The sequence below is a fragment of the Stenella coeruleoalba genome, assembly GCF_951394435.1.
Source record: "Stenella coeruleoalba genome assembly, chromosome: 2".
Lineage (NCBI taxonomy): Eukaryota > Metazoa > Chordata > Mammalia > Artiodactyla > Delphinidae > Stenella > Stenella coeruleoalba.
This window is the reverse complement of record NC_137147.1, coordinates 176,116,566-176,138,788: the sequence shown is the minus strand read 5'-3', so window position 1 is coordinate 176,138,788 and position 22,223 is coordinate 176,116,566. Positions and strand designations below refer to the sequence as shown.

Here is a 22,223-nt window from a genome sequence, read left to right as displayed (position 1 = left end):
TACATAATGATCAAGGGATCAATCCAAGAAGATATAACAATTATAAATATATATGGACCCAACATAGAGCACCTCAATACATAAGGCAACTGCTAATAGCTATAAAAGAGGAAATCGACAGTAACACAATAATAGTGGGGGACTTTAATACCTCACTTATACCAATGGACAGATCATCCAAACAAAATTAACAAGGAAACACAAGCTTTAAATGACACAACAGACCAGATAGATTTAATTGATATTTATAGGACATTCCATCCAAAAACAGCAGATTACACTTTCTTCTCAAGTGCTCATGGAACATTCTCCAGGATAGATCACATCTTGGGTCACAAACCAAGCCTCAGTAAATTTAAGAAAACTGAAATCATATCAAGCATCTTTTCTGACCACAAGGCTATGAGATTAAAAATCAATTACGGGGGGAAAATGTACAAAACACAAACACATGGAGGCTAAACAATACGTTACTAAATAACCAAGAGTACACTGAAGAAATCAAAGAGGAAATCAAAAAATACCTAGAGACAAATGACAATGAAAACATGATGATCCAAAACCTATGGGATGCAGCAAAAGCAGTTCTAAGAGGGAAGTTTATAGCAATACAAGCCTACCTCAAGAAACAAGAAAAATCTCAAATAAACAATCTAACCTTACACCTACAGGAACTAGAGAAAGAAGAACAAACACAACCCAAAGTTAGCAGAAGGAAAGAAATCATGAAGATCAGAGCAGAAATAAATGAAAATAGAAACAAAGAAAACAACAGCAAAGATCAATAAAACTAAAAGATGTTTCTTTGAGAAGATAAAATTGATAAACCATTAGCCAGACTCATCAAGAAAAAGAGGGAGGGCTTCCCTGGTGGCGCAGTGGTTGAGAGTCCGCCTGCCGATGCAGGGGACATGGGTTCATGCCCCGGTCCGGGAGGATCCCACATGTTGTGGAGCGGCTGGGCCCATGAGCTGTGGCCGCTGGGCCTGCGCGTCCAGGGCCTGTGCTCCACGGCGGGAGGGGCCACAGCAGTGAGAGGCCCGCATACCACAAAAAAAAAAAAAAAGAAAAAGAAAAAGAGGGAGAGGACTCAAATCAGAAAATTAGAAATGAAAAAGGAGAAGTTATAACAGACATCACAGAAATACAAAGCATCCTAAGAGACTATTACAAGCAACTCTATGCCAATAAAATGGACAAATTCTTAGAAAGTTATAACCTTCCAAGACTGAACCAGGAAGAAATAGAAAACATGAACAGACCAATCACAAGTAATGAAATTGAAACTGTGGTTAAAAATCTTCCAACAAACAAAAGTCCAGGACCAGATGGCTTCACAGGTGAATTCTATCAAACATTCAGAGAAGTGCTAACATCCATCCTTCTCAAAGTCTTCCAAAAAACTGCAGGGGAAGGAACATTCCCAAACTCATTCTATGAGGCCACCTTCACCCTGATACAAAACCAGACAAAGATACTACAAAAAAAGAAAATTACAGACCAATATCACTGATGAAAATAGATGCAAGAAATCTCAACAAAATACTAGCAAACAGAATCCAACCACACATTAAAGGGATCATACACCATGATCAAGTGGGATTTATCCCAGGGATGCAAGGATTCGTCAACATACGCCAATCAGTCAATGTGATACACCATATTAACAAATTGAAGAATAAAAACCATATGATCAACCCAAAAGATGCAGAAAAAGCTTTGACAAAATTCAACACCCATTTATGATAAAAACTCTCCAGAAAATGGGCATAGAGGGAACCTACCTCAACATAATAAAGGCCGTATATGACAAACCCACAGCAAACATCATACTCAATGGTGAAGAACCGAAAGCATTTCCTCTAAGATCAGGAACAAGACAAGGATGTCCACTCTCACCACTGTCATTCAACATAGTTTTGGAAGACCTAGCCACGGTGATCAGAGAAGAAAAAGAAATAAAAGGAATACAAATTGGAAAAGAAGAAGTAAAACTGTCACTGTTTGCAGATGACATGATACTATACATAGAGAATCCTAAAGATGCCACCAGAAAACTACTAGAGTTAATCAATGAACTTGGTAAAGTTGCAGGATGCAAAATTAATGCACAGAAATCTCTTGCATTCCTATACACTAATGATGAAATATCTGAAAGAGAAATTAAGGAAACACTCCCATTTACAACTGCAACAAAAAGAATAAAATACCTAGGAATGAACCTACCTAGGGAGACAAAATACCTGTATGCAGAAAACTATAAGACACTGATGAAAGAAATTAAAGATAATACAAACAAATGGAGAGATATACCATGTTCTTGGATGGGAAGAATCAATATTGTGAAAATGACTATACTACCCAAAGCAATCTACAGATTCACTGCAATCCCTATCAAATTACCAATGGCATTTTTTACAGAACTAGAACAAAAAATCTTAAAATCTGTATGGAGACACAAAAGACCCTGAATAGCCAAAGCATTCTTGAGGGAAAAAAACGGAGCTGGAGGAATCAGACTCCCTGACTCCAGACTATACTACAAAGCTACAGTAATCAAGAGAATATGGTACTGGCAGAAAAACAGAAATATAGATCAATGGAACAGGCTAGAAAGCCCAGAGATAAACCCACACACCTATGGTCAATTAATCTATGACAAAGGAGGCAAGGATATACAATGGAGAAAAGACAGTCTCTTCAATAAGTGGTGCTGGGAAAACTGGACAGCTACATGTAAAAGAATGAAATCAGAACACTCCCTAACCCCATACACAAAAATAAACTCAAAATGGATTAGAGACCTAAATGTAAGACTGGACACTATAAAACTCTTAGAGGAAAACATAGGAAGAACACTCTTTGACATAAATCACAGCAAGATCTTTTTTGATCCACCTCCTAGAGTAATGGAAATAAAAACAAAAATAAACAAATGAAACTAGTGAAACTTAAAAGCTTTTGCAAAGCAAAGGAAACTACAAACAAGACGAAAAGACAACCCTCAGAATGGGAGAAAATATTTGCAAATGAATCAACAAACAAAGGATTAATCTCCAAAATATATAAACAGCTCATGCAGCCCAATATTAAAAAAACAAACAACCCAATCCAAAAATGGGCAGAAGGCCTAAATAGACATTTCTCCAAAGAAGACATACAGATGGCCGAGAAGCACATGAAAAGCTGCTCAACATTACTAATTATTAGAGAAATGCAAATCAAAACTATAATGAGGTATCAGCTCACACCGGTCAGAATGGCTGTCATCAGAAAATCTACCAACGACGAACACTGGAGAGGGTGTCGAGAAAAGGGAACCCTCTTGTACTGTTGGTGGGAATGTAAATTGATACAGCCGCTATGGAGAACAGTATGGAGGTTCCTTAAAAAACTAAAAATAGAATTACCATATGACCCAGCAATCCCACTCCTGGGCATATACCCAGAGAAAACCATAATTCAAAAAGACACATGCACCCCAATGTTCACTGAAGCACTATTTACAATAGCTAGGTCATGGAAGCAACCTAAATGCCCATCAACAGACGAATGGATAAAGAAGATGTGGCACATATATACAATGGAATATTACTCAGCCATAAAAAGGAACAAAATTGGGTCATTTGTAGAGACGTGGATGAATCTAGAGATTGTCATACAGAGTGAAGTAAGTCAGAAAGAGAAAAACGAATATCGTATATTAACGCATATATGTGGAATCTAGAAAAATGGTACAGATGAACCAGTTTGCAGGGCAGAGAGTGAGACACAGACGTAGAGAACAAACATACGGACACCAAGGGGGGAAAGTGGTGGGGGCAGGTGGCGGTGGTGTGATGAATTGGGAGATTGGGATTGACATGTATACACTAATATGTATAAAATAGATAACTAATAAGAACCTGCTGTATGAAAAAATAAATTAAATAAAGTTCAAAAAAAAAGAAGGCAAGTGGTTTGAGAAATATCCCCAGAAAATCATTGCTAAGGGAGTAGGGAAGAGAGATGTGGGAAGCGAAGATTATCATCAAAAGGCTGACAGGGTGGGCAACTCGAGCTCTGTCTAGCTGGGGAAATCTGGGAGACAGGGAAGTACATGTCTCAGAGTCACCCTAAGAAAGCAGCCATGTGAGCTCATGTACCTGCTTATCCATCCAACTCCCATGCATCATGGACCGAGGACAATGCCCTCGGCCTGGCCAAGAGAGGCCCCTAGAGAAGAATCATATTGCTTGCAGCCTGGCCAGTTCCTTTGCTCTGGAAAGGTGAATGCCAAGGGCATGTGGCTACAAATCATTTTCCTGTACGAATTCCATTGAACCAGTTTAATTTCTTGATCGGTTTTCCATATGGCACTGACAAAGGAGTTCCCTCCTCTCTTTTTCTTTTTTTTTTTTTTTTTTTCATTTTCACTTCTGTCCTACTAGAATTAATCGATTAGAGTTTCAGCTATTGTAAGTTTTCTTCTGTGGCCGTTATTTCTTCCGAATCCAGTTTTCCCATCTCTGCTTCTAAATGTTACTCTGTAGATATCATCATGGTCATTTAAATTTTTGTTTGATTGCATCCACCGAGAAAGAATAACCATTATAGATGAGATTAACAAAAACAGAGAGTTCTGCCTATATATCAGCCGGCCACTGAGGTCATTGTGAACTTTACCTCTCAAATAGTCTAAGATTGCTCTGTTGCCCAGCACCACTGTAACGCAGCTTCACCTCTTATGTACTTGTGTGAACTTCAATGAATGTATCGGTGAGCCTCCCTAAGTCTCAAATTACTCTTCTGTAAAGTTGTGCTAATAATATGACAGAGACTTCTTAACTTGTTAAGAGTAAGTTAAAGTAAATCCATTAAAAGAATTCCTGGCCTAGAATAAGTGTTCAATCTGTGCTATTTATTATTATCACTGTTGTTGTTGTTTAATATTTTTGTATAGTGGTTTCCCTGCTTATCCAGGGGGGCATACGTTCCACGACCCTTCAGTGGATGCCTGAAACCGCAGAGAGTACTGAACCCTTACATACTATGTTTTTTCCTATACCTAAAGCTGGATTTATACATTAGGCACAGTCAGAGATTAACAACAATAACTAATAATAAAATAGAACAATTATAACCATATACTATAATAAAAGGTATGTGAATGTGGCTTCTCTCACTCTCAAAATATCTTATTGTTACAAATTTAATGCCTTTTCCATCTTAACTAAGCACTTCTCACCCACCGTGGCTTTAACTTTTGCAGTTTGAGATGTGACAGCAGAACTAGCACGGCTTTCTTTTTCCTTCGTCACAATTTCACAGAGAGAAGATTTCTTCTTACCACAGGTCTTAGCAACCTCGGCATAGGATTTTGTTTCTTTCCTTATTAAGTGGAGAACGTTCACCTTTTTACTTAAAGGAAGCACTTTACGGCTTCTCTTTGGCACATCTTAATTGCCAGCATCACTCCTTTTTAAAAAATTTTTTTTAATTTTAATTTCTTTTTTTTTTTTTTGGCCGTGCCACGCGGCGTGCGGGATCTTATTTCCCCGACCAGGGATCGAACCCCTGCCCCCTGCAGTGGAAGCATGGAGTCTTAACCACTGGACTGCCAGGGAAGTCCCTAGTCTCACTCCTCTTGCACTTTGGAGCCATTGTTAAGTAAAGTAAGGGTCACTTGAACAAGCACTGAGACACCAAGTTGGCTAAGTGACTACGGACAGGACACGCTGGACCAAGGGATCATTCACATCCCGGGCGGGACAGAGCAGGACGGCGTGAGATTTCATCACGTTGCTCAGAACGGCGTGCAATTTAAAACGGATGAGTTGTTGATTTCTGGAATTTTCCACTTAATATTTTCAGACCGTGGTTGACCACAGGTAACTGAAACTGAAGAAGCAAAACCGCAAATGAGGAGAGATGGCTGTAATGCTATGTCAGTTATTTCATATGCTACTGATCACTCTGCCAAAACCATACTCGCCATCCGCATATTTGTCAAGAGCAAATGGCTGTGATGAGATGGCAGCCAAAATGTCTCACTTCGTTGGTAAAATACTTTCCTTATAGGGTTGCTCCGGTAGCGGGATGATAAAATAGTATGTGCTACGAGCCTGGCACTTAGTAGGCCCTTAGCCCCTGCTTTTCCCCTTTTGCTTTAAGATGTGTGCCTTGAGTCTGGAGGATAGGAGAAATGGTGTTACGATGAGCATCTGAAGCATTTCTAGAAGGCTGGCCTTCCTGAGTCCAGAAGGGTTTGAGATCTATTGATGTATGTGTCATATGGAGCTAGAGTGAAGTTCCAGTATCCTTTCCAAAATGTCTTAAGAACGGTGTGATTTGCTGTTCTTACTTTTATGACTCCCACTCTGCAATCAGCATTTCAGGATGCTTTATGTGCTATTTATGAGTCTGAATCGTTTCTATAAAATTTGTACACGTGTTGTGTGTTTTTGTCTTTTTTAGATTTAATTGTGGGTGCATTTGGAACAGGAAAAGTAGCTGTTTACAGGTATGTGGTTGATGGTATGCAAATGCTCTTTTCTTTTATTGACATGTAACATTATATTAGTTTCAGGCATACAACATTATGATTCAATATTTGTATATATTGCAAAATCATCACCACAATGTCTAGTTGATAACATCCATCACCACACACAGTTACAGTTTTTGTGTGTGTGATGAGCACTTTTAAGATCTACCCTCTTAGCAACTTTCAAATATACAACACAGTATTATTAACTCTAGGCACCATGCTATATATTTCATCCCCCAAACTTATGTATCTTATAAACAGAAGTCTATACTTTTGGCCACTTTCATCCATTTCCAACTCCATCTCATCCCCACCTCTGGCAACCACCAATCTGTTTTCTGTATCTTTATGTTCATTTTTTGGTTTTGATTTTTGTTGCTAGATTCTACATGTAGGTGAGATCGTATGGTGTTGATCTTTTTCTGTCTGACTTTTTTCACTTAGCATAATGCTCTCAAGGTACTTCTGTGCTGTCATAAATGGCAAGCTTTCCTTTTTACGGCTGAATGCCACACTTTCTTTATTCCTCCATCCGTGGATATGTTCTTCTAATTGTCTCAAATGCATTTCTTTTTCGTTGTTAGTTTTTCTTTAAAGAGTAAATCCCAACTATTTATTTTGGAGAGCATTTAGATGCTCTTTGTAAAGTTTGGAGGAGTATTTGCTCTCAATATTTTCCCCTTTCTTTCAGCCCTTCTGTCTTTTTTTTCTCATACCTCATGACCAAACTTCCAGCTTCTACTAACATAACATTAAATAAGATGTGAATCTTAGCAGAACTTCTAAAATGACACACTTTTTAAAGTTATTACATTTGAATACTTCTCTTTGCTTTGGAAATGCATTAAAATGAGCCTATAGATAAGGAATGCAGGGTGGGGGAGTGTTGCTATGCACCCTGGCCTCTATCATCAAGTGCGGACACTACATTAAGGAATAGAAATACCAAGAACTGGTAGCCTCCCAAAGCAAGAATTGAACAAGTGTTCAAATGTGACAGGTCTGGCCAGTCCACACACTCACCCATTTGTAATCTTGGGCGAGTTTCTATAACTTTCTGAGCCTCAGAATTTTTTCATTGTAAAATAGGCATAATATTTACAAGTTTATTTTTGTTGAAAGGATTAAGTGAGAATCTGCATGTAAGGTACATGGAATAATAAGTAACTGGTAGACCGTGCTACCAGTTACTTACTAGATTCTTCTTTCTTCTTAAAAAAAATTTAGATTCTTTTTTATTCTTAAAAAAAAAAGTTTTATAGAACGCAAGACACTAGGTCAGGATATCAAGACAAAAGGCAGAGGTCTAACCCAGGTGTTCTGGGCACATAGTTCAAACCTAGGTCAACTCCCTGAGGGATTCTAAAGCAGGTTTCCTCAAGTAGGCAAGATTGTCTTCCTCATCAGTCCCAAGACATACTCAGAGGGCTGATTTACACCAGCCACTCTCCACTTCAGGGGGTAGAGAATCAGGTGATTGAAACTCTCAAAGTACCTGAAGGATGGGGCTGTGTTTGTGGTGGCCATGAAGATGCACCACTCAGAGCTGATGGAGTGAAATTGACTCATGGTCCCTCCACTGTGCTCTGAGTCTACATGTGCAACAAGGCCCTATCTCCCATGAGCTGCTCCCAGGCGATTACTGGACACAACAGGGATACAAATACAGGCCCACCTGGAGCTCCACTAGCAGGCAGATTTGGCTCAAGGGCTCCCTAGTGCCCTGGCTGGAGCTTCTTTCCCAGATCCTCTTTTGTTTCCTTACTTCTTCACAGGAATCAGATGTACATCACACTCTGACTGCTGGTCCCAGCCTCCTCCCTCCCTCCCCTTTTTCCCTCATCAGTATTTGCCCTAATAAGTGTCTTGTGTGTCTAATCCTGTCTTATCATCTGCTCTTCCAAGGGCTGGAGCTAACACAGTATTGAAAAGAAAAATCACATAACAGAGTACAGATAATAGCGCAAAGGAGTTCAGGAAAATTCCCATTGGGCGCCACTACGGTAATCGTGGAATTGTTTAAACCAGTGCCCTAAACAACACGCTGCGCCAAGGCCCAGGCCTGTGTCTAATCCTGTCTTATCATCTGCTCTTCCAAGGGCTGGAGCTAACACAATATTGAAAAGAAAAATCACGTAACAGTACAGATAATAGCGCAAAGGAGTTCAGGAAAATTCCCATTGGGCGCCATTATGGTAATCATGGAATTGTTTAAACCAGTGCCCTAAACAACACGCTGCCCCAAGGCCCCGCCCTCCCTCCTGTCGGAGGAAAACTTAAGCAACGTGGCGTCGTTTCACACTGTCATCTGGAGATTTCACTCCCATTTCTCATATCTTGGCACCAAGCTTTATAAATATCGCCCCATTCCTTTTCCCAGTGACTTACTTTCTTGTCTGATTTATCCTCCCCGGTGGTTGGAATGGAGTTTACTCGGTATTAGACCCTCTCCTCAAACTCGGCCGCACCATAGAATCACCTGGAGGTTTTTGTTTTTGACATTCCAGTGCCTGGCCTTGACCCCGGGAGACTGGCTTCTGTTTTTCAGCTCCCGGGGTGCTTCTGTCGTGCAGTCAGGGTTGAGAACCATTGCTCCACGTGAAGGGCAGCATGAGTCAGCTCACCCTCATGGGTTTAGCTCAATCTGCAAAGCTTGTCTAGAAAATGATCGATCAGCGGTTCAAAATCACCAGCCAACATGGCGACAAAATTAGCAAAACTCGAGTACTTACAGATGCAACGTGAGTGACTGCAGGATGGTGTATCTCCTCATATTCAGATGCGAATATGGACAGACCAGCAGGTCCCAGAGGAGAAATCTTTCACAGCCATGTCACCAAAATACCGTGAGCCCCTCCACAGAGAAGGTCCGTGAGCGCGGCTGTGCTTCATGGGCCCATGGCTCCTTTATTTGTATTCGTGAGCTACCGGATGTGTCTGGAGGTCGTTGGTTGAGTCTAGAGCCCACCTGTTCACTCACTGAGGGGAATTCTTGGCACCGGGGCCGGGAATGTTGGCCGTGACCTCTAGAAGTGGAGCAGTGGGCTTCTGCCTGCCCCTCCTGGGGTTTGGTTAAAACCGTGTCTTCTCCCCGCAGAGCAAGGCCGGTTGTGACGGTGGGAGCCCAGCTTCTCCTGCACCCAGTGATCATCAATCTGGATAATAAAACCTGCCAGATTCCAGAATCGATGGCATCTGTGGCCTGGTGAGTCAGTGCGGTGCTGCCAGCCCGCTTAGGCGGACTCAGATCACCTGGAGATCTGGTGCACATGCAGCTTTGGGGGCCGCAGGCCTGGGATGGGGGCTGAGACTTTACATTTCTGAAGAGGCTCCAAGGGGGTGCTAATGCTGTGGGTCTGTGCACCACATCTGAGTAGCCAGTTGTTAGTCTTTCAAAAGAAAAATAAAAGGATCTCTGACACGATGCTGAACTTTTGCTGTCATGGGAAGGCCATTTTGCCAATCTACAGCCTCCACATGTGATGAGAAACAAAAACCCTTGAGAAAATTCCCGACAAAGTAAATCTTGGAGATTTCTTTTAGAACCTTGGCATACTAAAACACACATTAACCAAACTGAAAATATAATAAAATACCTTGATGCTTGTATTTGCATATGCATATGGAAACCACTTTTCAGACATATGTATTGTCCTTTTTTTTTTTCTTAAATAGGCTTGGGTTAAATTACTTGGTTTCCTGTGCTGGAAATAGATGTCAGTTTTATAACCTCACATCTGTATACAATGAGACAGAAGGTAAACATTATAAAAATAGAGATTTTTGTGTCCTCAACTATATTTCTGTGGCCATGATCTCATCGTCAGGAATAGCCCTCTGCCTGGCCTGTAGGTGGACAGGCTCATACACCTTCTGAGAATGTTCCTCGTGAATCTGGCCGGTCACCCGAAGGCAGTAAGAAATGGAACTTGGCTGTAGCACAGCTCAAGGCAATGCCACTTTGCTTCTCAATATGTAGGTCCTCCAGGGTCAGAAGTCTGTCATATTGGGTAATGCCTTAGGGTATATTCTCTGAAAGATCAACAAACATTTGGAGCATTTGAGATTTACCTCCATTTTCAGATGATATGGTCGGTTCCTGAGAAAGTCAGAATGCAGAACACACCAGTCTGTCGACCCACAGAAGCCAGTTTCAGCACGTTGCTCATGGCCTTGGACAGGGGTTCAGACTGGAGTCAGAGCCTTTGAGGGTGGTGGATGGGGGTGTAGAGGACCCCGAAGAATTCTTTGAAAAACCTCCTTTGCTGAGACCTCTCGGTTCAGGGAGGCCTGTCTTCCCCTTAAGCAGCTTCTGAAAGTAGCTGGGAGATGCCCTGAGCACATTTTAAAATGGTATGAAACCATAAAATATTATAATGAAAACCTGATCTGAGAAAATATGTGAAAGAGCTAGCTAGCATCTCTCCTAACCCTGGATGAAATGAACATGAAATGAACAATGAGTGCTACTTGGGCACAAGTATTAAAACTGGTATTTCTCCCAACAGTCCTGTTTGCACATTCATCACTGAATGGGCTTCTAGACTGAATTCTTTAAACCATATATGTGTGGCACACTCTGGTGCGAAATGTTGTTACGAACGAGATCATCTTTTCTCAGGATTTTTCAGTTTTTGAACTTTTTTAAAAATTGAAGTGTTTTTTTTTAACAGATTGTGGGATCTGTTTGGTTTTATGGAAAGAATATTCCTTTTTATTTAAAAAAATTTTTTTATTTTTTAATTGTTTTTTTCATGGAAAGGCATTTTATTTTAAATATAGCAGACTGGGAATTTGGGATTGACATGAATATTACTTTTTAACAAGAAAATTGCCTTGTTTTCGCGAACTCTTGTTTGCATTAAATCAGATTTGTTACGTGGGCAAATTACAATTATTTATTTGATTCTATTCCATCCATTTCCTGAAAGATGTTTTATTTTCACATACAAAAATTTTGAATGGGTAACTCAGAGTATCAGAAGATGGAAAATTAACAGCGGGTTCAGTCTCGAATGTGTTTCTCGGATACCTTTTAAAATGTATTATAGGAATTTAGCTCATTTTTTAAAAAATGATTGAAAAGCATTTGTTGATTTTCTTTTCTGTAATTTTTGTCTGTATTTGATATAATCTTGTACATCTGAAAACTATTAAGTAAACCTCTAACTGGGAAATAGTTCTCCATTTCCCTCAATGTGAATTTCTCTGCCTTTCAAACAGCTGTGTAATTTTTTTTTTTTTTTTTTGCGGTACGCGGGCCTCTCACTGTTGTGGCCTCTTCCGTTGAGGAGCCCAGGCTCCGGATGCGCAGGCTCAGCGGCCATGGCTCACGGGCCCAGCTGCTCCGTGGCATGTGGGATCTTCCCGGACCGGGGCACGAACCCGTGTCCCCTGCATTGGCAGGCGGACTCTCAACCACTGCGCCACCAGGGAAGCCCAGCTGTGTAATTTTATAAAGTTTCTGCTACTTGCATTTCTAAACTAGAGAGAAAAAAAAAAAGCCAACCCATAAATATTCACATAATTGTTATCTAATGAGAAAGATTAAAACTGTTTGGTAGGGCTTCCCTGGTGGCACAGTGGTTGAGAGTCCGCCTGCCAATGCAGGGGACACAGGTTCGTGCCCTGGTCCGGGAAGATCCCACATGCCACGGAGCGGCTAGGCCCGTGAGCCATGGCCGCTGAGCCTGCGCGTCCGGAGCCTGTGCTCCGAAGCCGGAGAGGCCACAACAGTGAGAGGCCCGCATACCGCAAAAAAAAAAAAAAAAAAAAAAAAGCTATTTGGTAAAAAAAAAAAATTTTATAAATATAAAAGTTAATAACTATCCCCTTTTCAAATTTGGAAAAACTTTTCAGATATGCCTGACTTTATGTAAAACCTGATATTTGCCATCACTGAAAGAGCATTGAATTGGTTAGATTGAAAAGTGAATTGCTTTGTACTTTTAAGTCCTGTTTCACATTTATCTCATTCCTCTTCTCCCATATGTGGCTACGAGCACCATTACATCACCAGGTCATTATTCTAACCCTTCCTGCATTGGGTTAGGACTAGTATTAGAGGATTTGTAAGGTACTGTCCTGCCTTCTGAAGCACCAGAAGTATAGCCCAACAGTTTCATTTAGAAATTATGTGATGAGGGATCTGGGCTGGTTTAATGGAGTTTTTTTGCTCCAGTCAGACCTATTCATATTGACTATGATCATAAATGCAAGTCTGAAATTTTAATTCTAATTTAATAATTCACAGCTTTCTCTGACAAGTGTGCGTTATAATTAGGTATAGACCTGTGAGTGCACCTAAGTATCTGTTATATAAAACATACGATGTATATGTGTGTGTTTACATATAATATAAATGTTGTAAATTCAGAATGAATATTTCAGTGAGGTTTTCTTTTTAGATCAGAAGAGAATGCTTTGAAAGTTATAACTTGGCAACTCTTTTCTCCTAAAGACATCTATAAGCCAAAAAGTTTAGGTTGGAGTGCTATTATCAATAATTCAGTAAGTCGTAGCGGTTATTTAAACTTGTATGAAAAAGTTAAAATCGTCCACTTAATGATATAAAGATAACAGAAAGGGGGAACTAAGAAGTATAGAATAACACTGACATATAATTTATAAACCGAGTGACCCTTCAGCTGATGACATGGTTTTTAAATCAAATTCTTCTCAAAAGGAGATAATGTTCACATTCATAACTTTATCTCGTTTGCAAAAATTTTTATTGCTTCTCAATTGTGTTAGACAAAATACTGTATGTAAAATTATTTGAATCTATAGATATAATGATAATTTTATTACAAATAGGAATTTATCTTATACAAGCTAATGAGTTTTGCCTATTCAGTATAAGGATGAATAGAAAAACGGTCAACAATTTTAACACATACCCAAGTACCTCCAAAAAAGTCAGACACAGAAAAAATTCCAATTTTGAAAGCCAGACCTGCTACAAAATTTAAAGATGTGATTAACTATTCATCTTTCTTGAATTATTCCAATTGAAGTGGAAGTGGGCTGGAATTCATGATTTCTCTGGGGAAGTGGTACAAACACTTGAAATAGCAGAGACATCTCGGAAAACGTTTGGCTTAATGGTATGTGACAAATTACTTACCCTGAAGGGAGACATTGACTGAGGTCACGGGAGCTAGATGAATCCCAGATGTGACACATCTTCATTATATCTGACACAGGAAGCTGACACATAATTAAAGCACGACTAGAGATTATTTACTCCTTTTGGATTCTGTGGAAATATTCAAATCATACTAGAGTATTTACTAGTAAAAACGTTAAGGCTGTCATTAAATCATACTTAAGTATTTTCTTACATTTTTACTTTCTTAGAAATGTGAAAAAGCCCCATCTTGAACGCTGGCGCTTAGAGCTTGACATTTTTCCATGGGGAGGTCAGCACATGCAACAGTCAGGCAGAGACCACTGGCCGGTCCTCATTCCCTCCAAGGCCACAGGATAGACCCAAGTGCAGGCCATCCTGCAAGCCACAGCAGGCACCTCCCTGGATTGAGTTTTAGGGCATGTTCAAGGCAAAACTACAAAGGTCTCTCCTACACATCCATCCTTTTTTTATTGACCTTATACACTGTATTGTTGTGCTTACCAAGCCTGAGATGGTCACTCTACACTCCCCATTTTCCTTCTTTTCCCCTTCCCTCTTCTGGTGTCTCTGCCTCAAATTATATCCCACTCCTGTCAAGTACCTGCCTGAGTTCTTATCTCCTTCCACGGAGAGTGGATTATGGGTTAATCGTACCGTGATGCTCCGTGCCTCTCAGAATTAAATCCAAATTCTTTTTTTTAATTGAAGTGTAGTTGATGTATAATATTATATAAATTACAGGTATACAGCATAGTGATTTACAATTTGTAAAGATTATACTCCATTTATACTTATTATAAAATATTGGCTATATTCCCCATGTTGTACAATATGTCCTTGTAGTTTATTTTATACCTAATAGTTTGCACCTCTTGATCCAAATTCTTTAAAGTGATTTTCAAAGCCCTGTTCCCTACCTACTGACCCAGCCAGCCTCGGCTTCCTACAGCTTTCCCCATCTTTCTCTAACGCACCAGATTTCTTCAGGTTCCTCAAGTTGGGGTCACGTGCTTGCTCACCTCCAGGCTCTGCCACTAGCTGTCCCCCTGCTGTTCTGCCCAATTCTTCACTCCCTGGCACATGGAAGATATTCACATGCATTTCTTGAAAAAAGGCAGCAAGTAATTGATCAATTAATCCACTGATTAAATCAATCGACCTCTAGTAATATTTTAAGTATTACCTTCCTATGTAATAATGTCACCTTTCTTAATCGTATTAGAATTGTTGGATATATATATGTATATAAATATATTTTTGATAAGTATATATATCAATCAATAAATATAGACATATTTATTTGTTTGGTTTTGTGTGTGTGTGTGTGTGTGTGTGTGTGTGTGTGTACACTAAGAGAAGTATAGAGGAAAAATAAAGCATTCGTTTTATCTGGGGTAAGGTAAAGGAAGTTTGCTACTTCAGATTGAAAAAGTTTATTAACCAATAAATTATTGATTATTATTTCCCCTAGCTTTTCTTTAAGAGTGTGTGCATCTGTGGCAGGCCAGAGCATTTCAAACACAATCGGTGAGCATATTTTCAGTTTTCCACTCCTATACCATATCAAGAAAAGTCAACAGTAAGCGGTGCACAGACCATTTAAAGCTTTCAAAGAGCTCTTCGTTAGCACCAAGATTTCTGTTATAAATATGGGAACTTCTACATAAACAGTCCTTGAATAATTGGTATTGTCTGCAAGAACAGACCTAATTATGGGGGAAATGACTTTTTGTGTAAAACCATTACAAAACAAGTTGTTTAGCTTGGGGGGTATTTTATCAAATCTTTGCAGCTCGTGTATTATTTTTGATCCCAACTATGGAAAAAATGTTTCCTGAATAAGCAAGCTGAAATAGGAATTCGTATCTCTGATAAAGCGCTACATTCACTGAATACTTTTCCTTTCTGGATTATATTTGCTTTATGTCTGTCCTTTAGGCCTGACTGCCGAGGTGCAGTTAGATTCCCTGAAACAAAAAGGAGCCATTAAACGCACGCTCTTCCTTGAAAACCATCAGTCACATCTCGTCTTCCCTCTCGTGATAAAGGGGCAGAAATCCCTCCAATGCCAGGATTTTACCATTTACCTTCGAGTAAGTGTTCCAGAATCACCTTTCTGGCCTCTAACATTGAAGTCCAAATTCCAACCATTTTTCTCCATTTAAACATCACAGTGGTTCACACAGACCCACATCTATTTTCATTTTATAGGAGAAATCTTTAAAGCCACACACTCCTCTGTTGAGCCTGACTTCAGCCAACCTAATGATGTATTGCTTTTAATTCCGAAGCTGCTTCTTTTTTTTCTTTTAATTGTTATTAGAGTATAGTTGATTTACAATGTTGTGTGAGTTTCTGCTCCTAAGCTTCTTCTTGTTTTGAGTACACTCCTTAGTACTAGTGCTAACTCAGGTGGTTTTCATTTCCAACTGCCTCCCCGCAAAAAACATAAAAGTTAGACACAATTTATTTGAATTTTTATCCTACGTGAGGATGTTCGGCCAGATTTTATCAATGTGCATTTCTGAGCCAACTTAGGAGAAGGGCGAGGGATTCAAAGGCTTTATTAAAAGTAAATTATAATTACATTTTTAAAGCAATGGATTTTTACAATAACTCCTAAACCCACCATGAAATAAAAAGCCAAAACGTGTTATGATACAGTTATTTCATCTTCTTACCGGTGATGACGTTGTGAAGCCTCTTTTCATTTGGTCTCCTCTTTGAGGGGATATAGTAAGGGGAAAACCTGTAGAAAGCAGAGTTTACAAACACATTGTAGAATGAAAAGCTGGTGCACGACCCTCGTGTCTCATTATGACTGATACTGGCATCCGGCTGAAGGGCAGCATGCCCACTCCATGGTTTGGGAGTTCCTGTGTGTCCAGACCTTGCTGCCGGTACTACCCCCTCCCTCCCCAGGAAGGTTCTGGTGCTTTTTCTAAGGGAACTTCAGATGTGCTGAAGGTGTTTTGAAGTTCATGCAAACAAGGACTTAAAGAGATGCTAAGAAAGGAAGAGAATCGAGAGGTTTTCTTCCTCTGAGCCCAAGGGGACTTACAAATTCTGCCAGCCTCATTAAGATAAAAATCCCAGTTCATGAAACTTTCAGTGACGTTTCCTGTGCAACTGATTTTTAACTGTGCAATCTGACCAATCCGTGTGAGTTGTTGAAGATCTGGAGAACCTGAAGATTGCTTCCAGAAGCATGTATTTCAACGAAGCCTAAATGATTCCAACTCTGAACATACGTTCATTAAACCGGCTTCTCTATGCCACGTCCACAGCATGTGCCTAGGCCCGCTGGGGTGGTAGTTACTTCACGGTTCACTTTTAATGGCCAGAGGCAAGTGCTACCTGCCTTCCACCAACTAACATCTTGCAGCCATTTTACAGGGCCTTTCTTGAGTTTGTGATTATTTTCCCTAGGATGAAACTGAATTCCGAGATAAACTGTCTCCAATCAACATTAGTTTGAATTACAGTTTGGATGAATCCACCTTTAAAGAAGGTCTGGAGGTGAAACCAATATTGAATTACTACAGGGAAAACGTTGTTACCGAACAGGTAGGTCCTGGCCCGTCTTTGATGGTATATTCTCAATCAGGCCCTGGGCATTGCTCCTGTGACCTTAAGATGAAATCCAGGCCCTTTTGTTTTCATTCCTGCATACACACTTGTAACATTTGGGAGATTTTCTGAACATGTTTCCTGAAACACTGCATCCCTGTGTTTTCAGAAGCCCTTCCCCTTGTGGAACCAAGATTTAATTTGTTCAAAATGTGGCCGTAATAGAAGCAGTACAGCCTGTAAGCCTCAAACCATCGGCCAGAGTAGCATTCTTTACAGACATTTCAGAATGAATTGGAATCGGGCTCCTAAGTAAGCTAGCCTATAAGGGGAGGTCACTGCCAAACAGAGTTTCTAGCTAGGTAGACTCATGCAGAGTGAAAGGAAAGCTTTGGTTTAACTTGTGGGATCATTCATAATTTTCAAGAGAAAGGACGGGATTCAGGTTTTCCCAGATTCTTCCTGATACATGTTTTTCCACAACACAGGCTCACATCCTGGTCGACTGTGGAGAAGATAACATGTGCATTCCTGACTTGAAGCTGTCAGCTAGACCGTAAGTTTAAATAAATAAACTTGTCCATTTTACCTAATGGCATACAGGTGTTTACTTAAAGCTTCTCTGGAGAAAGTATACACTTCCAGCCACTACCAAAATAAGTGCACTGCGTGAAATTTCTGAGCTTGGCTACACTTTGGGTTAGCCTGTGGCTTAGGTCTTTGTCATTGGTGTCAAGTAACACACCCCAAGACCTTGCCTGAGCCGTTCCATCCTTCACCAAAAGTGGGGGGAAATGCTTCTGTTTGAAGTTAACTCATCTCTGGTGGTTCCGGTTGCTCTCCTCTCTACCTGCCTCAACCCATCCCCACCCCAGGAACTATCTTGTTGCCAGTGTTTGGAAGCTTCTTGGTAACCTCTCAAGGGGACTTTTTCCAAACTTCATAATCTAGCCACTGTCCGAAGCAATAGCTTTGCTTAAGGGTCACAAGTAGGCATTTCCAAATGCTGTTTCAATTTGAAGTCTGGAGTGAATTAAATGTCCTCAGAATACCTCACAATCAGCTATTTGAGATCTTCCTTTATCTGCCTCTTTCTTCCCTCTTATTTTCCACTTTGCGTCACACGCAGCTTCCCCTCCTACTTTCTAAACCACCTCTCTCCCTCTCTTCCCATTGCCCATCTTCCTCCTATGGGATGTTTTCAGGGATGTGCTGAAGCCGTCTCCTCCTGGCTTGTGAGCTAATTGTTAACTTTTCGGGAATTTTTGCTGGCAGATCGTTAACTATGTTGGGAGCTTGAAATTGATCACAGTGGGAGGATTTACACCACTGGCAGCGGCAAATGCTACACATCCTGGTTTTCTTTGTTTCCTTTTGTTTTTGAGAACTGGTTGTTACTTTATTATACAGGTTTTTTAAAAATAAATAAATACATAAATTTAGTTTTGGCTGCGTTGGGTCTTCGTTGCTGCGCACGGGTTTTCTCTAGTTGCAGTGAGCGGGGACTACTCTTCATTGTGGTGCGCGGGCTTCTTATTGTGGTGGCTTCTCTTGTTGCGGAGCATGGGCTCTAGGTGCACAGGCTTCAGTAGTTGTGGCACACGGGCTCAGTGGTTGTGGCTCACGGGCTCTAGAGCACAGGCTCAGTAGTTGTGGCACACGGGCTCAGTGGTTGTGGCTCACGGGCTCTAGAGCACAGGCTCAGTAGTTGTGGCGCACAGGCTTGGCTGCTCCACAGCATGTGGGATCTTCCCGGACCAGGGCTCGAACCCGTGTCCCCTGCATTGGCAGGCAGATTCTTAACCGCTGCACCACCAGGGAAGCCCTATTATACAGTTTTTAAACGTTACTTTCCATTTACAGTTATTCCAAAGTAGGGGCTCTATTCCCTGAGTTGTACATACATCCGTGAGCCTGTCTCAGACCCAGTGGTTTGTACCTCCCCCTGCCCCCGCCCCCGATGTTGCCCCTTCCTCCACTGGTAACCACTAGTTTGAAGCGCTGGTTGTTAAATATTTACCAGAACACCCCTGGATGGTTTCCTGTCCTTCTCATCCAGACATAGTTTTGATTCTTCTCACCACCCCCTCATGACGATCCATCTTGTTTTTTTTCCCAGTCTTGCATGTTTACATCTTCCTCTAAATAAAATACCCATGAATCCAGAGATGCACAGTACCTAATGATTCTTTTTAAACTGCATTTTTAGAGATAAGCATCAGGTCATCATTGGAGATGAAAACCACCTTACGCTCATAATCAACGCGAGAAATGAAGGGGAAGGTGCCTACGAAGCCGAGCTCTTTGTGATAATTCCAGAAGAGGCTGATTATGTTGGGATTGAACGCAGCAACAAGGTAATGCCTGTAGGTGATCTGGAGGAGGAAAGAGCTCGGTATATTTTTGAAGACAAACCCATGTTAAGTCATCTTAGCTGAGGATTCCTTCCTCGATAAAACAAAACAAAATGGCACCTTATTTTGTTAAGCAGAATAGCAACGGCCCAGGAAGGAAGATGGTCTTAAGCAGTATTAATATCTTTCTCGGCCACGGTGCAAAGATAAACTGGCCCAAGATTGGGAGTTGAAACACGGAAGACAGCTGTCTGAAAGAAGCAGCTCATCAATGTGATCCATCCGCTACACTCCCCAAGCTAACTCCCACCCTCCCTGGCTGTTTTCTGGTCTTTGAGTTCCTTTATGCTTCAAGCAGGTCCCAGGAGGTCTGGTTTTCATTACTGCTTATGGAGGAAGGTCCGACCACTCCCAGCTGAGCACTGAAAACAGCCTAGACAGGCACTGGAAAGGAAACACGTTCATGTTTTCTTTTTTCTTGGTCCACCTTTTCGGGACCGGGACCAAGAAAAAGCCAGGTTTTTGTCATTTGCCAGTCCTGCAATGCCACTATTTGTTAAACTCACAGCAATGCTTTTTACAGATTTCCTTTCCTTATCACAATATGAATCTTCCCACTCAGAATATCCTCAGGTTCTGCTCTAAAACCATTATAAATACAGTGAAGGATAACAGAGAGAGTCCCTTGGTTTCAAAGATACACAGACTCACAATTAAGGGCAGAGACCAAGTTTCACACTTTTATAGTCATCCCTGCACTTCACGTAGAAGTCGGCATGATGAGTGTTATTTAAATTCTTGCTGATGGATATGTTCATTTAACTGAAGTTTATTAAAGTTCTGCTACTTTCCAAAAACTGCATCCTCTTGGGAACGTGCACATTCTAATGATCAAATAATTTAATGAAAAAGAATTCCTCTAAAGAAATGCTAACAACGGTTGTGACGTCAGTATTTGAAAGGCATTTACAAACGTGGGGAATACAAAATTCTCTGCGCACACCGCTAGTCTCATGACTTATGTTTTGACTGAATTATCTTCTCAGTGAAAAAATAACCCAGAGGAGCAATAATCCAGTATCTTTGACAGTTGTACAGTCATCACGAGTTTCTGTTGAAGAAATCTGTAGGAACATATCACTTAAGAATAATTACATGCAAATAATACATAAACAAACAATGAAGCTCAAGTATGTTATTTTAAAAAATGTTCCAGGGCTCTTCCTATATTTTTATTTCAACTCCTTTTCTGTCACTGCACCCCTGACTTTGTTAAACAAAGCATCTATTCAAAATATTCTTCTTTTAGCAAAACATCTAGTTTACTGTTCACTGTTGGGTGGAAAACACAGGAAACATTTATCATTTCTATCTTTGGCTTTAAACATTATAACAGACATTATCTATAATCTCCAATGAGTCTTTAACTGTTTTTCCTCCATCAGTTTCCCTTGGGCAGAATCTGGTTTGACATGACTAAGCCACATTCTAATTCCTTCTTTGTTGTTAAGCAGTTTGAAGTTTGTGTCTCTTTTTATTTATACTTGGTTCAAGTTTTGTTTTTTTTTTTTTAACAATTTTCTCTCAAGGGGAAAAGTATGAAGGATTATCTGATTGTCAGTTTTGTTGTTCTTTGGCTAAAAACATTCATCTTTTCGAAAATGTAGAAGCTGATCATCTCTTCCTCTGGAGACCTTAAGGGAGCCAGCCTTTACAGTTCTTTTCGGTGACCTTCTAAATTTTTCTAGGAATAAAGGCCCATGTGCCTTATCTTTTTATTATTATTGTTGTAAATTATATGTAACATAAAATGTACCATTTTAACCCTTTTGAGGTGTACAGTTCAGTGCCACGAAGTATAATCACATTGTTGTGTAACCATCACTACCGTCCATCTTCAGAACACTTTCATCACCCCAGACTGAAATTCTGTACCCATGAAACACCAACTCCCTCTTGCCCCCTTTCCCCAGCCTCTGGTACCCAGTGTTCCACATTCTGTCACTATGTGTCTATTCAAGGGACCTCATACATGCTCCACTCCTCTGTCTCAAACTACCTCACATGCAGTGCTTCTGGAACTAGACGTCATCTTCCCACACTCCTCCCCCCTCTAGTCTGTCTCAGAGAATCGCGCCAGTCTCCACCCAGTTTCTAAAGCCTAAGTCAGGCCTACACCTGTCCAACCCTATCCTCTCTCCATCTCACTGCCACGGTCACTGCCTTCCTCCAGGCTGGCACAATCTTCTCCCAAGATGGCTACACCAGTCTCCTAACTCATCTCCCCATCTCCCAGCCTCCAGCCCCTTCCCTGCATGGGAAGCTCTCTTTCTTTCTTTCTTTTTTTGGCTGTGTTGGGTCTTCATTGCTGGGCTTTCTCTAGTTGCGGTGAGCAGGGGCTACTCTTCGTTGTGGTGCACGGGCTTCTCGTTGCAGTGGCTTCTCTTGTTGCGGAGCACGGGTTCTAGGTGCGTGGGCTTCAGTAGTTGTGGCACGTGAGCTCAGTAGTTGTGGCACGCGAGCTCAGTAGTTGTGGCTCATGGGTTTAGTTGCTCCACTGCATGTGGGATCTTCCCGGACCAGGGATCAAATCTGTGTCCCCTGCATTGGCAGGCGGATTATTAACCACTGCACCACC

The 22,223-nt window shown here is 40.8% G+C and overlaps 2 protein-coding genes across 11 annotated transcripts in view; one reads left to right on the top strand and one right to left on the bottom strand.

Annotated features, from left to right (window-relative positions):
• LOC307180909 (uncharacterized protein) overlaps positions 1-22,223 on the bottom strand; it is a 310,399-nt gene that overhangs the window by 97,663 nt on the left and 190,513 nt on the right. For 8 of the 9 annotated variants that reach the window (XM_079911506.1, XM_079911501.1, XM_079911505.1 and 5 more), the window contains 3 exons: positions 16,343-16,410; positions 14,681-14,764; positions 13,656-13,787 (listed from right to left, as the gene is read on the bottom strand). In XM_079911506.1, the coding sequence (XP_079767632.1) occupies positions 13,768-13,787; positions 14,681-14,764; positions 16,343-16,410 (172 nt within the window). In that variant the 3' untranslated portion in view covers positions 13,656-13,767. The remainder of the gene's footprint in view (positions 1-13,655; positions 13,788-14,680; positions 14,765-16,342; positions 16,411-22,223) is intronic. The other variant, XM_079911509.1, reaches the window with a different exon arrangement.
• The window catches only part of ITGA8 (integrin subunit alpha 8), a 181,591-nt gene that overhangs the window by 86,275 nt on the left and 73,093 nt on the right, over positions 1-22,223 (top strand). For both annotated transcript variants that reach the window (XM_079911467.1, XM_079911466.1), the window contains 7 exons: positions 6,457-6,502; positions 9,627-9,734; positions 15,133-15,188; positions 15,600-15,754; positions 17,091-17,228; positions 17,720-17,787; positions 19,441-19,588. In XM_079911467.1, coding sequence (XP_079767593.1) covers positions 6,457-6,502; positions 9,627-9,734; positions 15,133-15,188; positions 15,600-15,754; positions 17,091-17,228; positions 17,720-17,787; positions 19,441-19,588 — 719 coding nt within the window. The remainder of the gene's footprint in view (positions 1-6,456; positions 6,503-9,626; positions 9,735-15,132; positions 15,189-15,599; positions 15,755-17,090; positions 17,229-17,719; positions 17,788-19,440; positions 19,589-22,223) is intronic.